Source organism: Carcharhinus amblyrhynchos, chromosome 6, assembly GCF_965287045.1.
Source record: "Carcharhinus amblyrhynchos chromosome 6, sCarAmb.v2.hapA, whole genome shotgun sequence".
NCBI lineage: Eukaryota > Metazoa > Chordata > Chondrichthyes > Carcharhiniformes > Carcharhinidae > Carcharhinus > Carcharhinus amblyrhynchos.
In genome coordinates, this window is record NC_137329.1 from 88,807,567 (window position 1) to 88,824,804 (window position 17,238).

The 17,238-nt window shown below is 41.9% G+C and overlaps 1 protein-coding gene across 4 annotated transcripts in view; it reads left to right on the forward strand.

The window, feature by feature from the left end:
* The window catches only part of LOC145344087 (ELKS/Rab6-interacting/CAST family member 1-like), a 789,164-nt gene that overhangs the window by 125,927 nt on the left and 645,999 nt on the right, over positions 1 to 17,238 (forward strand). For all 4 annotated transcript variants that reach the window (XM_080190908.1, XM_080190909.1, XM_080190910.1 and 1 more), the window contains one exon: positions 16,580 to 16,720. In XM_080190908.1, coding sequence (XP_080047034.1) covers positions 16,580 to 16,720 — 141 coding nt within the window. The remainder of the gene's footprint in view (positions 1 to 16,579; positions 16,721 to 17,238) is intronic.

Below are 17,238 nucleotides of genomic sequence, written 5' to 3' on the forward strand. Positions count from 1 at the left end.
TTCACCTGTAAATCTTCAACTCTTGATTATTACCTGTTCTAGTGTTAACATGTTTGCCAATAAATAACAGCGATAAGATTATTCAGATTGAGAGTTCCAATTTTTAAACTTTTCTTCATAAGAAGCTGGAAAGCAGAGAGCAGGTAGTTTCCCCACAGGGAGTTACGGATTTAAATGATGAAGAGAGTCATCCGACATTGTTGCTTATGGGAGTATCCTTGGCAGAGCTTTGAATTGAGCACCTGTGAAGGACATTGCGAGAACTATCAGAATAAAGGAGATACGTTTATGTGTGTGATCTTAAGTATACGATCATTAATCATACTTTCTGTGTCATGCTTTTATAATGAAAAATCCATTCCTCAATATGTCACTATGGATAAAGTCTGTCAATCTTATATAATATAAAAACCATATGTTAGCTCATAATAATAGAAAAACCCCATGTCAGCTATTCCCATGGCTTGTTAATGAAATACTTGAATCACTCAAAATAATTTTTGACCATGTTTTCGTCTATATCTAAATCTTATAATGACCAAACTATGATGGTTACAAAAGTATGCATTTCATAGCATGATTAACTTTATTCATGGGATTGTCTTTGTGCATTCTGACATTTTTCTTGGCTGGGGGGTTTTCCTCTTCCTGCTCAGAACTGCAACCTCACTGCTGACACTGATGCAAAATGTGCTAGATTCCAGGCCCCAGTTCTACCAAACACATGATTCTTCTCCACGGTAATGAGAAACCAAAAAAATCCCCTTCCTGTGCTAACTAACTCCATAATTGTCCCCCATGTGGTATAGTGCTTGGTAAATCAGGAAATTATGTCCTTGAATGTGTTTGTACAATTGGTGTCCTTTTAATACTAAATCACAGGCTCCATTTTCAATGAAGTAAGCTGATGGCCCTGATGTCTTGTACATTGATGTTAAGGTCTGCTAAACCTCATTATTTCACCGTTAAAAGCCAGATATTGACATGTAATTTGTGCATCTTGAATTTTATCATGCTGTGATTTTGTAAGTTTTAAAATGGTAAGCGATAGAAGTAAGTAAAGAAATTTGTATAAACTTAAAGTACTCATTTGCAGTTTTGATGAAATACTGGGTGGTGTAGTAAAATTCATACTAACGGCCACAGCAAGAAACCCAGAAATCATTTGATGACAATGGAATTTAATTTATTAACGCATGTAAATCTCCATAAAATGCCACTTGACATTCATTTTTCTGTTTTGTTTTAAAGCAGCAAATGCTTTGACTCTCCATGAATGATGTAGTGAGAAATTTACGAATAATAGATCATAGTACATATAATTAAAGTCAGAATTAAAATATTAATTTTGTAAAAGAATAGATCAAATTATTTCTTGCCCTCTATCCTTGCACCGCATTAAAATTACAGAGGAAGTCTATAGGAACAGCATTTAGTACTAAAGTGCTATTATGGGATGCTGTGCATTGGCTGTGATTGGAGGGCGTCCCTCAGATTTTGGAATTATTGAGAATGGGATCATTCAGAAGGGATGCAAGGGCATAGGAGAGCTAGAAAGATGGCGCAATGTGAAGGCAGCGAGGGGGGGGGCGATGGTTTTCGTGTTTTGTACAAATTTATTAAAGCTTCCATGATACAATTGCAGTGAGAACCTGGTATATGGAAGATGGCATACTTCATGTGGGGGAGGAAGGGAAAGGGGGTTTTGAAGTGTTAGAATCCTGGGAGGCAAATTTGGATGTGATGGCGTGGGCATATAAATTTGGGTGTTAGCAGCATCTGAATAGCAGTGTCCATATGTGTGAGTTAACAAGGAGGCTGGCTGAATATGGAAATGTTATTAGTGAGTTTGAAGGGGAATCATTATTAAATGTATAGTATTCGGAGTTTTCTCTCAAATGGATTGGAAATTGTAGTTGTAATCAGGAATCAGGCAGGAGTAAGATGGCGATACAGAGTGCTAAGGGTGGTGCGATCAAGTGATGGGTGGTGACGGAGAAACGGTTTCTTTAAATTGGAAAAAAGGGGGGGAGAGGAAGGATTTCTAAGTGTCACAAAAAAAGCATTTCACTCCAGTTTTTTCAGCAAGCTACCCTGCGCAATTTTCCCACGCTGTCAATTTTTTTGGCAGCTGGGAGTTTCACACCAGTTTGGGCTGGGGGAATGGCGTGAGCGGGAGGGCTAAGCTTGCCAGGGAGGCCAGCTGCAGACTGCTAGGCATGTGCTCTGATTGCCCATATAGTGTGAGCATTGCACTCGACCACCTGGGGGACTTCAACGGCCTCCAGTCCTACTGGTGAGGCCATCGCATCTGGTCCCTGTTGGTGGGGACCATGTTTGATCCTCGCCAGCGAGGACCTCCACCGACGACGTTGTAAAGCTCCTGGGCTCACTAATGATATTGAAATAAGTTTATAAATATTTAGATCAGCATTGTGCCTGGCAGGCCATGGCTGGCAATGTCACGAGGGGTGAGAAATTGGGCGCGAATGCAATTATTTTTGCCACTTGCTCGTATTTCCCACGCCGTTACACTACTCAACCAGCGCAGTGGAGCAGAAAGATGGCATTCAAGGTCTGAGTGTTTCCCCAACTGAGGTTTTGGATACCTTTATATTAGTTAAAATGTGGCATTTTCTTCAAATAATGCAGTATCCTGGATTACTAGAGGAGATGGATGTTTCCCATTTAATTAGTCCTCTGTTGTTGTCCTTGGAATTTGTCTAACATAATACTTTTCAGAACACCCAACACCACCTTCTTCACAGCCACATGCCCTAGAACATCAACATACCGCTCTCTAGACTCACCATCCACTGTGTCGTCCTTCTCCTTTGTGAAGACGGATGCAAAGTATTTGTTAAGGACCTCACCCACTTTCCCTGGCTCCACGCACAGATTACCTTCTTTGACCTTGGGTGGACCTATCCTCTCCCTAGCTACCTTCTTGCTAACTTATATACGTATAAAATGCATTGGGATTCTTCCTTAAGCTTGTTTGCTGAGGACATTTCATAGTCCTTTTGTCCTCTTAACTTCTTGTTTAAGTTCTTCCCTACTTCTTTTGTGTTTCAAAGGTTCCATCTGTCTGCAGTCTTTTAACCTTGTGTTCGCCTTCTTTTTCTTTTTGACTAAGCTCACAATTCCTGTCGTCATCCAAGGTTCCTGAATCTTGCTATCCTTATTCTTCAGTATCACAGGAACATGCTGGCCCTGAATTCTAATGAACCGGCCTTTAAAAGATTCCCACGTGACAGATTTGGATATACTTTCAAACAACGGTCCCTTATCTGTATTCCCAGTTCCTGGCTAATGTTTGTTATAGTTAGCCTACCCCCACTTTAGTACTTTCATCTGAGGATTACTTTGATCCTTCCCCATAATTTAAAACTTATGGAATTATGGTCCCTGTTGCTGAAATGCACCCCCATTGAAACTTTGATCACCTGGCTGGGTTCATTCTCCAATACCCGGCTTAGTACGGCCCCTTCCCGAGTTGGATTATTGCTTCAAGAAATCCTCCCTCTATTATAAACTCCTGGCACTAAGGGCGTCCTAGTCAATATAGGGTAAGCTAAAATAACCCACCACAACAATGATGTTGTTTTTACATATTTCCATTATCTGTCCACATAACTGTTCCTCTATTTCCTGCTGGCTATTGGGACGCCTGTGCTACAATCATGTCAATGTGATTTCACCCTTCCTATTCCTAGTTCTATCCATTTGTCTTTGCTGGATGAGTCCTCCAAAGTGTCCTCCCTCAGTACAGCTATGATATCCTTCCTCATCAATATCACAACTCCCCCATTTCTTTTACATCCCTCTCTTTCATACCTGAAACATCTAAATCCTAGAATGTTAAGCTGCAAGTCTTGTCCCCTCCTCAGGTCTTTGTAATTACTGCAATATCATGGTTATATTCACTAATAAGAACATAAGAACATAAGAAATAGGAGCAGGAGTAGGCCATCTAGCCCTTCGAGCCTGCCCCGCCATTCAATTAGATCATGGCTGATCTGTCGTGGCTCAGTTCCACATTCCCGCCCTCTCCCCATAACCCTTAATCCCCTCTCTTATCAAGAACCCATCAACCCGCTTCTTAAAAATATTTAGCGAGGCAGCCTCCACCACTTCAACGGGCAGAGAATTCCAGAGATTCACCACCCTTTGAGTGAAGAAGTTCCTCCTCAACTCCATTCTAAACCACCTCCCCTTTATCTTGAGGCTGTGCCCCCTAGTCCTACTGTCTTTTTTTGAGCGGGAAGAGTCTCTCCACCTCTATCCTATCCATCCCATTCATCATCTTATACGTCTCAATGAGATCTCCCCTCATTCTTCTAAACTCTAACGAGTACAAGCCTAGTTTATTCAGCCTCTCCTCATAGCTCAACCCCCTCAACTCCGGCATCAGCCTAGTAAACCTCCTCTGCACTCCCTCCAAGGCCAAAATATCCTTGCGCAGGTGCGGCGCCCAAAACTGCACACAGTACTCCAGCTGCGGCCTCACCAATGCCCTATACAGCTGCAGCAAGACCTCCCTACTTTTATATTCAATCCCCCTTGCTATGAAGGCCAGCATCCCATTCGCCTTCCTGACCACCTGCTGCACCTGCAAGCTGGGTTTTTGCAACTCATGCACAAGGACCCCGAGGTCCCTCTGCACCGTCGCCTGCTGCAGTTTTACGCCACGTAAGTAATAGTCCTTCCTACCATTCTTCCTACCAAAGTGGACCACCTCACACTTGCCAACATTAAATTCCATTTGCCATTTCCTGGCCCATTCGCCCAGCCTATCTAGATCCTTCTGCAGACTCTCCACACCCTCCGCACAATTTGCCTTTCCCCCAATCTTGGTGTCATCAGCAAATTTCGACACCCTACACTCAGTTCCCTCCTCCAGATCATCTATATAAATGGTAAATAGCTGAGGCCCCAGCACCGACCCCTGGGGCACCCCACTAGTCACCAACCGCCAATCCGAATAGCACCCATTGACCCCCACTCTCTGCCTCCTATTTGACAACCAATCCTCTATCCACGCTAACACCCTACCCCCAACTCCATGTCCCCTGACCTTCTGCAATAACCTCTTGTGAGGTACCTTGTCAAACGCCTTCTGAAAATCCAGAAAGACCACATCCATCGGCTCTCCTCTATCCACTGCCTTAGACACATCCTCATAGAACTCAAGTAAATTTGTCAGACACGACTTCCCATTAATGAAACAGTGTTGCGTCTGCCCTATCAAGCAATTCCCTTCAAGATGCCTCGCAATTTCCTCCTTAATGACGGATTCTAACATTTTACCTACCACAGACGTTAAACTAACCGGCCTATAATTCCCTGCCTTTTGCCTGGCACCCTTCTTAAACAACGGCGTAACATTAGCCGTTTTCCAATCTTCCGGCACTTCCCCGGAATCCAGCGACGTCTGGAAAATAACCACCAAGGCATCCACTATAACCTCCGCCATTTCTTTCAGAACCCTGGGATGCATTCCATCCTGTCCTGGGGACTTGTCCACAATCAGCCCCTCCAGTCTGTCGAGCACCACCTCTCTAGTAACAGTAATGTCATTAAGACCCTCCAGTCCTACCACCTTTCCATCGCTAACACCCGGCAAATTATTCACGTCCTCCTCCGTGAAGACAGAAACAAAAAAGTTATTCAAGACCTTAGCCATATTCCCATCCCCTACCACTAGGTCCCCTTTCTCATCCTCTAAAGGACCAATGTTCACCCTAGCCAGCCTCTTCCTTTTCATATATTTATAAAAACTCTTGCTATCCTTTTTTATATTAAGTGCTAGCCCAGCTTCATAGCTTCTCCTACCCTCCTTTATCAACTTCTTTGTCAATCTTTGTTGACATTTAAACCTTTCCCAATCCTCTTCTCGCCCACTGCTCTTAGCTACTCTAAACGCCTCCGCTTTTAATTTAACACTTTCCTTCACCTCCTTCGTTATCCACGGCTTATTACCTCTCCTCCTACGGTCCTTTTTGACCATCGGAATAAATTTCTGCTGAGCACCAAGAAAGATCTCCTTAAAGATCCTCCACTGCTCCTCAGCAGACCTACCTTCCAACGCGCTCCCCCAGTCCACATTCGCCAATTCTTCTCTCATCCTACCATACTCCCCTCTATTCAAACAAAGGACGCGTGTCCGGGAACCCACTTTCTCCTCCTCCATCTGCAGCAGAAACTCCACCATACAATGATCACTCTCTCCAAGAGGATCCTTCACCGCAAGGTCCCTAATTCTACCCGCCTCATTACATAGCACCAGATCCAATATAGCTCGCTCCCTCGTCGGCTCCAGCACACACTGTTCAAGGAAATTATCCCGGCAGCATTCCAAGAACTCCTCCTCGAGCCCACCTCGTCCAACATGGGTCGACCAATCAATATGCAGATTGAAATCCCCCATAACTACTGCCGTCCCATTCCTGCACGCCGCACTTATTTGCGCGTTAACAGCCCACCCCACCTCCAGATCATTATTCGGGGGCCTATAGACGACACCCACCAGCGTCTTCCTCCCTTTGCTGTTCCTAATCTCCACCCACAACGATTCCACTTTCTGCTCTTTGGCTCCGATATCATCCCTTGCTACCACCTTGATACTATCCTTAATCAGCAGAGCTACGCCACCCCCTCTTTCCTCCTGCCTATCCTTGCTAAACACTTGATAGCCCTGTACATTCATCTCCCAGTCCCTGTCACCTTGCAGCCACGTCTCTGTAATGGCCACCAGATCGTATCCATTTGTGTCGATCTGCGCCACCAGCTCATCCACTTTATTCCGAATGCTTCGTGCATTCGGATAAAGCGCTTTCATCCCAGCCTTCACCTGGACCCTATTTGCCGTAACGCCACCAATTGGGACATCCTCGGCCTCTTCCCTTACCTGTACCCATAGACCTCGTAACGTCACCTACCCTCGCACGCGCGCGCACCCCCCCCCCCCCCCCCCAATTAGTTTAAAGCCCTGTCTACCGTCCTCTTTACTTGATTCGCCAGCACTCTGGTCCCAGCACGGTTCAGACCAACCCCATCTCGCCCGAGCAAGTCCCACCTACCCCAATACTGGTGCCAATGCCCCATAAATTCGAACCCATTCCTCCCACACCAATCCCTGAGCCACCCATTCACTTCCTTTATCCTGTCAACCCTACACCCGTCTGCACTCGGTTCAGGCAGTAGCCCAGAGACGACCACCTTGTCGGTTCTACTTTTTAATCCCATTCCCAGCTTCTCATACTCCCTCCCCAGATCCTCAGTCCGCACTTTGCCTACGTCGCTGGCACCCACATGTACTACAACGACCGGGTTCTCACCCTCCCACTCCAGATTCCTCTGCAGCCCAGCTGCGACATCCATCCAAGCTTTAAGTTCATCTGCCTTTCCTGTCACCCTCCTCACATTAAAACAAATGCATTTGAGACTGCCAGTCTTGCTGTTTTCAGTAACCTTTCTCAATCTGTTCTTTCTCTTAGTCTTATTGGCTGTAGTCTCTAACTCTCCCTCAGTCATTTCACTTGCTGACTATTCCTCTGGTTCCCACCCCTCTGCCACACTAAACCCTCTTGAGTGACACTAGCAAACCTCCCTGCCAGGATATTGATGCCCCACCAGTTTAGGTGCAATCCATCCTTCTTGTACACGTCCCATCTGCCCTGTAATCTCAATGATCCACACATCTGAAGCCCTCCTTTCTACAAGCTCTGTAGTCACATATTTAACTGTACTACCTTCCTATTCCTACCTTTAGTGGCATGTAACACAGAGTAATCCTGAGACTACAACCATAGAGGTCCTACTTTCAACTTATTACCTAACTCCCTTTGGGGGACCTCATCACTCTTTTTGCCTATGTTGTTGGTGCCAGTGTCTTCCATTTTCTCTGACTGCTCACGTTCTCTTTTGAGGATGCTCTGCATCTGCTCAGAGACACACATCCTTGACCCAGATACCAGGAAGGCAATGCACCATCACCTTCCCCTGATAGGCAATATTCCACCCCCAACCAACAACATCCAAAATGGATAGTTGTTAGAGAGGGGGATAGCCACAGGGGACTTCTGCATTGTCTGCCTGCCCTTTCTTGCGGTTACCCATCTATCTGCCTGAACCTTGGGTGAAACCTCATCTCTCAAACTCCTGTCTATGATGCTTTCCACAGCCTGCATGCTCCTATGTATATCCAACTGTGCTCCCACCGATCTATGCGGCCTGACAGAACTGCGATTGGACACACTTATTGCAGACGTAGCTGTCAGAGGCGTTTGAACTGTCTCTGATGTCCCAAATTCTACAGGAGAAGCGTATTACCCTACTGACTGCCATTGTTGCTCTCTAGCAACTACTTAATAAAAAATACATTTCTAGTAAATTAATTTACAGCTAACTAGATGGTTCCTAGTGTTCGATTCTCGCTAAAAAATATTAAATACGCTAATCTGTAAAGAACAGTCTAGGTACTACTCTAATCCCAGCACTGTATTAATCTATCATTAGCTGAAATCCCACTACTCTTAAAACTTCATAGGTATTGAAAATGAATGGAAATTGAAGGTAAGGAAAAGAAATCACCAGACCACTTTTTAGCAATCAGGAGCCCTTCTGTCCAAAACATCACTTTTGAACTTGTGATGTCACCAAGTGCAGCTCCCACAATACTCACTGTGTAATGGATCAAGGTAAGGCTTTTTTATTTCCTGGGCTCCACTCTCAGTTTCGCTGTTTCTCCTGCTCTTTTATCTCTCTGACACCCCCAGTATCAGAAAATCCATCAACAAAGTATTTTGTAACCAGAGTGGAGTGTATTTAAAAGAAATACGTTCTTTTCTGGCATAGAAATGGTGCTGGTTATAAAATACATCCAACTCGACAGCATTTTAGTTGTAAAGAATAGGCATCATTGAAACAGGAATGCATGATTTTGGCTTGTTTTATTTGGTGTGAAACCTGTAAAATTCTTTGCATTATAGTGCAACATCTATAATGTGCTTTGACTGGATGATTCCCAAAAGGCAACTCCACACAATTTGGATTTTTCTCAAATAATTTCCTAATGCGAAAGTCCACTTCACAAATTGGCACCCTCCTTTCTGCAAGGGATGTTAGGACTGCAGGCTTAGAACTTTCAGGCCAGCTGAGATCACCTGCAGTTCTTATGGATGAGCAAGTAGATTCTGGAAAGGTAAAATCTGCTGTGAGTGCCATGTTAGGCCATCCCTTGCTGGTGGCACAGAATGGTCCTTGCTCACCCCTTGTTTGCAGGGCTGGTGTCATCTTTGGAGTTTTTTGAAATTACATGTTATGATAGTATTGAACCCTGTCCACAGTTGTTGTTGCCATTTGCATCAACCGCCAGCTAGAGTTTCCCACTTATAATTGGTGTTGAGGACATTTTTTGAGATTCTTGAATCAGTGCTTTGGGCACCCTGCTGGTCTCTTGGAGATGTGACCATCTCTCATCCTGTATACATGTACAATTCAGCAAAATGTCCTTTGCTTGATTAGTGATAGAATGCTCAACGTGTTTGCCCGAAAAAAGACTGCTTCATTGGTGATTTTGGCTTTCCATGCAATGAGGAGAATGCTGTAAGTTGTTAAGATGGTTTGAGATCTAAAACCCTTTTATTTAAAATATTTAATTTCCAAATTCTTAATTGATAACAATGCGTCCTCAGTTGTGCCTGACCTAACAAGGTACAAATGACCAGTATTTTCAATCAACTAGAATTCATTCACAAGGTGTTATCTGTAGTTCACTGCCTTTTGTTAAGACAGCATGAAAAGGCCCAGGTTTCTTGAGTGCTGACAGCACAGTGGAAGTCTGTCTTCCGATGTTTTTGAGATGATGTTGAACTAGGCGGCAGAAGAATGACTCCAAATTCACTCTTCATTGGCTATGACTGAGGGGCATCTGGTGTCACCCCACCTCTGTCGCTAGTGTCACATATGCTGAGACAAATGTCAGTCGCTTGTTGCCTTAGATCCCTGAGGTTACATTTCATTATGAACAATAACACATGCTTGCAGAAATATATGTCAGTTATACAAAACTTGCTGCTTCCTCTAACCAATTATATTGTAATAGACAATTTACAACAATGTGCTAACCTCTTCCCATGGATACTAAGGCAATTAAGATCAGATAGTAGTAGTAGTAAATCTTAGCAAAGTGACTTCATGAATTCTTGGTGTTCCTACACTATTGATATTATTAATGCATCAAGTAATTAGCAAACTCAAGTCAAATTCAGAGACGTGGTTCTTGTTTGACAAACAGCGAGATAAAGAAGCCATATTGAGTTGAACCTATTGACCAAAACTGTTGACTTAATTTCTCTAGACACTTTGGCACCTTAAAGGTAATTAACTATCAGGAAGAATAATCTTCTGTCTTGGCAAAAAGTGCAGCAGTGTTAGCATGCAGATGTTCTCTGATCAGAACATGCCATGCTTTTGTCTTGCTCTTCAGTCTGAATAGGTTGAGGAGTCTAATCATAGAAACTTGGAGCAGAAGTGGGCAATCCAATTCTTTTGAACCTACTGTACATGTAGAACTCCTCCTGTATCATCAGGGAAAGCAGGTGTCAGGAGTGTTATATTCTTGAAAGTCAGTTGGTGAAGGAAGAATCTAAAATCAGTTTTTACTTGGAATAGATTTATTCATAGGCTACAACATTGCAGTAGAGATCTCCTGACCCCATAAGTGGCTATTAATATGTGCTCAAGTAACCATCGGATCATTGCCCTCCACGTCTATGGACTTAACTTTAACTGATTCAGTTAACAAGGAGGACAGAGTAAAAGATACAAAATAGAGGAGGGGCTAAGAGCAAACCCCATGTTTCACCCCACTCTTGATCTCAAAACTGTCATGAGATAGAGCCATTGAACTTAATGTTTTCATGGAAGAACTGCACGAGACTGTGAAGCTCGGGAGGACAGCCGATTTTCCTAGCATCTGATAGAGGGCCATTCAGCTTAGTTTCAGAATTTTTTTGAGATCTGCAGAAGCAATGTACATTGGTGTTTGCTGCTACCTGTTCTTTTGAAGCTGTTGTAGGGAGAAGATCATGTTTATTGTGGATCTGTTTGCTCTGAAGCCACATGGTGCCTCTGGGTATATTCTGATGGCTAATGGGTGCAGTCGCATTAGAATGACCTTGGCCAAAGCCTTGCCAGTGATGCTAAGGAGTATCATGCCCCAGTAGTTGCAATCCCTTGATCACTTTTGTTCTTATGTCATATGATGATGTTTGCATCATGCATATTCTGTGGGACACAGTAAGAAGTCTGACAACACCAGGTTTAAGTCCAACCGATTTATTTGATCGTAAACTCACAAGCTTTCGAGGTTAAACTCTTTGTCAGGTGAACAATAGTATTTCCAACAGTCCATTTTGGATTTTTGTTGAAATTTCTGAAGGGGGTTGAACGCTTGACCTTCTGACTCAGAGGTGACAGTGCCACCACTAAATCAATAGTGTTACTTAACATTCTGAACAGACATGGAGTTTTTTCCTTGCTCTCTCATTTTAGATCAGACACAATCCAGGATGGTATCTTTCCCCCGCATTGACAATGATTGTGTGATACAGATTCATCATTGTGTTCTATAACTCAAAGGTTTTCACCTTTTGATCTATCATGTCAGACATCAAGACTTTTGCAATTTTTCTCCTTGTTTTTAATCACTTCATAGAATCATAGAAACCCTACAGTACAGAAAGAGGCCATTCAGCCCATCAAGTCTGCACTGACCACAATCCCACTCAAGCCCTGCCTACATATTTTATCCACTAATCCCTGTAACCTATGCATCTCAGGACACTAAAGGGCAATTTTTTTAACATGGCCAATAAACCTAACCTGCACATCTTTGGACTTGTCCTTAATGAAAACCTATGGATAGGCGTGAAAAAAAACTGCCAGTCTTTGTCAAGAATCCATTTTAATATAACATTTTACTTTAATTTACAATGTAAAGATGGCAGGATCACAGTTCTTATTACTTTGAACACAAGGTTATGGCATTTTAGACATGTTTAGAATTGTTTGTGTTTTTTGTTTGGATCTGCTGTTCCCGATCTTAGAGCAGCTATCAACTCTAAATTTAAATGTATCCCATTTTAGGAAGTATAAAAAGGTAATCCTATAACAGTGAGAGGTTGTCCTTTAGTAACTAGTCATCAGGATTCGTACAAGCAGCAGTAACCCCTTCCCCTCTTATTACCTTAAATGAAGGAGACAATTAGATATCAAAAAGTGGGCAGATTTCACAGTGGAAATATCATTGAACATCTGATCCAGCACAGTATCCTCTACTTTGAATCTGTGGCGTGAGTGAAGAGAGCAAGAATTCTTGCAGCAAGTCTAAAACAAGAAGTATGAATTATGTTTCATTCAGTGTAAAATCATTTATAAAAACAAAATAGAGTTGGACAGAAAGATCTGATTAACAGAGTGAGATGAAACAGAAAGCTAAGGTAAAAAAGTTTTAATGTTGAATTATTTTAAAATCCCAACAATAAGTTAATTCTGAAAGAATGCAGTTCCAATCTTCCAAATTTCTCGTGCCAGGGAGTTTTTAAAGTTTATTTATTAGTGTTAGAAGTAGGCTTACATTAACACTGCAATGAAGTTACTGTGAAAATCCCTGAGTCACCACACTCCTGCCCCTGTTTGGGTATGCTGAGAGAGAATTTAGCATGGCCAATGCACGTAGCAGCATATCTTTTGGACTATGGGAGGAAACAGAAGCACCCGGAGGAAACCCGTGCAGACATGGGGAGAATGTGCAGACTCTGCACAGTGACCCAAGTCGGGTCCCTGGCGCTGTGAGGCAGCAGTGCTAACCACTGTGTCACCGTGCCACTCCTAGTATTTAAGATTTCTCATGCCATTAAAAATCATTTACACCTGAATGAACCTGCCATAACCTTTTCTGATCTGTTTAGTTGGTAACTAGTTTGCAACTGAATTTATCAGTGAATTATCAGTGAGGCATTGGTATAACCCAGCTTGCAGAGTAGCAGGATGGATTGGAAAGCAGCCAATGGATTCTGCCTTTAAGTATGTTCTGAATCCAGGTTTTGCTGCATAATTTATTCTAATAATACTGAGTATGGTTAGCCTGTTAATTTCAATGCTACATTTATGCCAAAGTTAAAACCTAACTTTAACATTAGTTTGTTGTTAGGTTAACATACTAAACCTAATTATAGAGAATAAATCTCTTTTTGCATGCAAAAAGTAAAGAAATTGTAAACAGATCCTTCATAGAGGCAGTTGAGACTATGAGCATATTACTCACAGGAAAACATTCCCCAGTGTTCTTAATGTCTCCAACTACGTGAATACTCTTTATTTTTGTTCAGTTTTCTTGAGGCTAGAATACAGGAGGAAACCTGAAATTTCATTCAGTTAAGCGTCGACCAGAATTTTGTTTTCACAAATTTTTTTGAAGATTCTCTGTTGATGTTCTTCCAAGGTCAATGATTTTTGGGATATTGCCAGATAAAAAGGAGGAACGTTCTCCTTGGTCATTTGCACTTTGAAGAAATATTGTATTATAGCATATATAAATCATTTGCTGGATTATGAAATGGATTCATTCATGATTTAATTTGGTTACAGTGTAAAGTTGCATTTGATGGTATTGTATAAAATTTGCACTGAATTCCTGGTCCTGGGGAGATGATTATTGACTGTCACATGAAATAAATAGAATTGAGAATGGTCTGCTTTCTCCCTCCACCGCAGCATGGCCAATTACAGGCTGTCCAGTAGGAAAGAAGCCAGTTAGAGGTCTAAAGGGGAGCTTCACATGCAATTGGGACTGCAGGCAGGAATGTCATGCGGCAGAGAGGAAATGCTGCAAGCAGGAAATCGGCCGTGGCTATAAGTTTAAAGGCCCTCTGCTTTCTGAATGTCTCTGCATTTTTTATTGGAGGCTCAAATGAGTTTAGGACTTGCAGGCACCATCACCTTCAGCAGCAGAATCTGCTGTTACATTCAGCCATGGTCCCAGTGGCAGGTCTTTTCTTTTGCCATGTGCTGCCTGGTCATAGCTGCCAAAAAGCATTCCCAAACCTTTTCATGGCAGATGCCCAAAAAATGCAGTGGGTAATGAAAATTTTCAGTTGTTAGCAAGCTCAAAAGTATTACAACCAGGTTGGGAGGAGTGCACGATTTATCTAGCTCCACTATTCCAATTGTTGCAGCATTAGTTTAAAAGTTTAATTCCCACAACAATCTGAACAATTATTTATCTTTGCTACTGTTAGATCCAAAATTAAAAAATAACTTTAACGAGGCTTAAATAAACTTTGATTTGTTATGAACAAAACTTCTAATTGCAAAAACTGGTTAACACACACTTTGTAACCTGGACGTTTAACTACCTGCCCTTTTTAAAATTGTCGAGTACACACATGGGTGAGTACATGTGCTCAGGCAGAGTCATAACAAACAAAGAGGGTCACTCCACAGATGGGCCATTGAAGGAAAAAATAATACATTTTGCAGGTTTTGATGCTATTGATCTGGTACTCAGGTTGCTAGTCACATTAGATACCTGGAGGTTTCACCCCTGTAGCTTTGGCATAGAGGAGAATAAAGCCAGATCAATCCTCCTTATATTAGCCTCTCGGGTTTCCAAATACAGATAAGTTCCACTGAGATGAAGATTCTTGGCTGGATATTGACAATCCCATGTATTTCGGGCAAGGCAAGAAGAGTGCAAACTAGGCAGCTTTTCCCCTTCAGTACATTCCCAACTCAGTTCACAAAACAGATTGAAAATTTGAAGCACAACTCCATCAGGTAAATCACTAGGCCTTTTATATTTTCATCCGTTAAAGTAATAGCAGTTCAAATGAGCAAATAGCTCTCCCTGCTCAAGGGCCATGCTAGTCAATTAGCTGAAGTCATGTGATTTCTTAGAAAAGACATCCTTGTTTGCAGTCCAACATGAGCTTATGACTTTTTAAAATTATAATCCAGGCTAGCTTCCAAGTGTTCAAATAATGTAGTTTCCTTCCAAATTTTTAAAAAAAGTTCTTGCATATATGGTTCTAATAATAACTTGGTAATTAAGTTCAAAATGACACATGGGCTGCTGATTTCCACACCTGTGCTTGCCTTCCATGTTTTTGAAGACTGGCATGTTGATATTGAATTGTCAGCCCTTTATTATGGTGCCCTATTTCACTTTTGCTGGTGGGAGTGTCCTGTCTGATTTGGCAATGTAAGATCCAGTCCACTGATTTTAAAGGGTTAAATTAGGAAGATAAGGTAGCCCAAACTTGATTTGTTTCCCCTCGAGTTTTGATGGCTGAGAGGTGATCAAATCAAGCTATTTAAAATGATAGAAGGCTTTTGCAGCAGAGATACAGAGCAACCACTTCGTCTGGTTGGAGAAAACAGAATAAGGCAGAATTGGAACTAAACCATTTAGGAGTGAAATTGGGAAGCAGTGTTCCACATAAAGTTACATGGAAATTTGGAACTCTCTTTTCCAAAATCCAGTGGAAGCTGGATGAAATGTAATTTCAAGATGCAGACTGAAATTTTTGTTATGGAAATGATCAGGGAATATGGAGGAAAAACATCATAAATAAAGAGAATTTGAAGATAATCTATGATCTGATTGGATGCCTGACCTCTGTTCCTATGTTCTGCAGCCTGATGGGCATTCATAAAGACTCCAGCAAAAGCCTGATTGTTAAAAGGGCTAACTCTACCAGACTAAGGATGTTGAAGCAGCAAAGAGCAGGATTGCAGCAATGGAACAAACCTGGGAATTGATTGGACAGTAGCTGTTGCTATGCGTTGAATGGACAGTGATTGAACACACATCCCTGTGTGTCGTGTTTGCGAGAGAATTATGACCTCCTGACAGAGGCACGACTGTCTGTATTTGTGACCAAAACAGTGTGACTTAGTGCCTATCCTTGGAGTAAGTGAATGGAAGCATGATCAGTGCTAACAGGATTTCTATAAGGAGAAGAGACACTGAGACATCAACAGCAGGAACACAGGATCAAACACTGTACAAGAAGCAGCAAGACCCTGAGTCTGGGACTTGGAGCCATAAAAGAAACCCCACCAACAGGGAATCTGAGCAGTTCACCTCGCCACTGGTTGTGTCTTTAAGCTTAAGATGCGAGTTTGGATATTTTATGAAGTTTTGATACCTTTCAAATACTTGTATGTGTAACAAAGTAAGTCAGAGATTAGTTACTTTGAGGAACAAGTTAGCTACTTTGTGAATAACAAAGCTTGATGCCTTGTGAATTTTATGGTAACTTGGTAGAGTATGCTAAAGGAGATTTGTTGTACAAGAATTCAAGCTTTTTAGAGTGTATTTTTCTATGGCATCAGTTGACCTGAGTTCAAGGGCAACAGTTCTGATAGCAGGTTTGATGGCATGAGATTTAGAGGATGCACAAAATTATATCACCTTTGGACACTGAGATAATAACATTGTGTCTCGTTAATCACCATGAGTAAACATTTATTTTTCTCACTAATACTTGATTGTATTAACTTGTTGCAGGAGAGGATAATTGAGCGGCTTAAAGACCAGAGAGAGAGAGATGAAAGAGAAAAGCTAGAAGAAATTGATGCTTACAAGAAGGAGTTAAAAGAAGTTAAAGAACGGGTTAGTGGTCTCCAAGGAGATGTCTCAGAAAAGGAGGTGAGTAATAAATGCTTTTCCATGTAGTAGTATGTGATGTAAAGTGAGGAAGTTTATCAAACATGAATATTTCTTATTTAAAAGCGAGATGTAAAAAATAATGGATGCCATGGAATGACCTTATTGAGCAATTTAGCTAACTCAATGGGATATATCAACAAAACTGGAATCACAGGTTGTCTCAAATTCAAGGTGAATCACAGCAATAAATTCCAGATATCAATTATTTACGATACTTCTTACAATACTCTATTGGAATTTTTGTGATTGACTAGAGTGTCACTGGGACATGCTAAAGTGAAAAATGACTATTGGTATGGGTAGGAAAATTGGTAGAGCAATTTTAGAGTAGGTACACGTCAGAAAATTCAGGGCAGAAATGGCAATGAGAATGGAGGAACCTGAAATGAAAATCTGAAACAGGATGGAAATTTCCCTGTGTGAGCTACTGTCAGGAACCAGGTAGTTTTAAGAAATCTTTGTTTGTATTTGTGTGTAACAGAAATAAGGTATAGTTT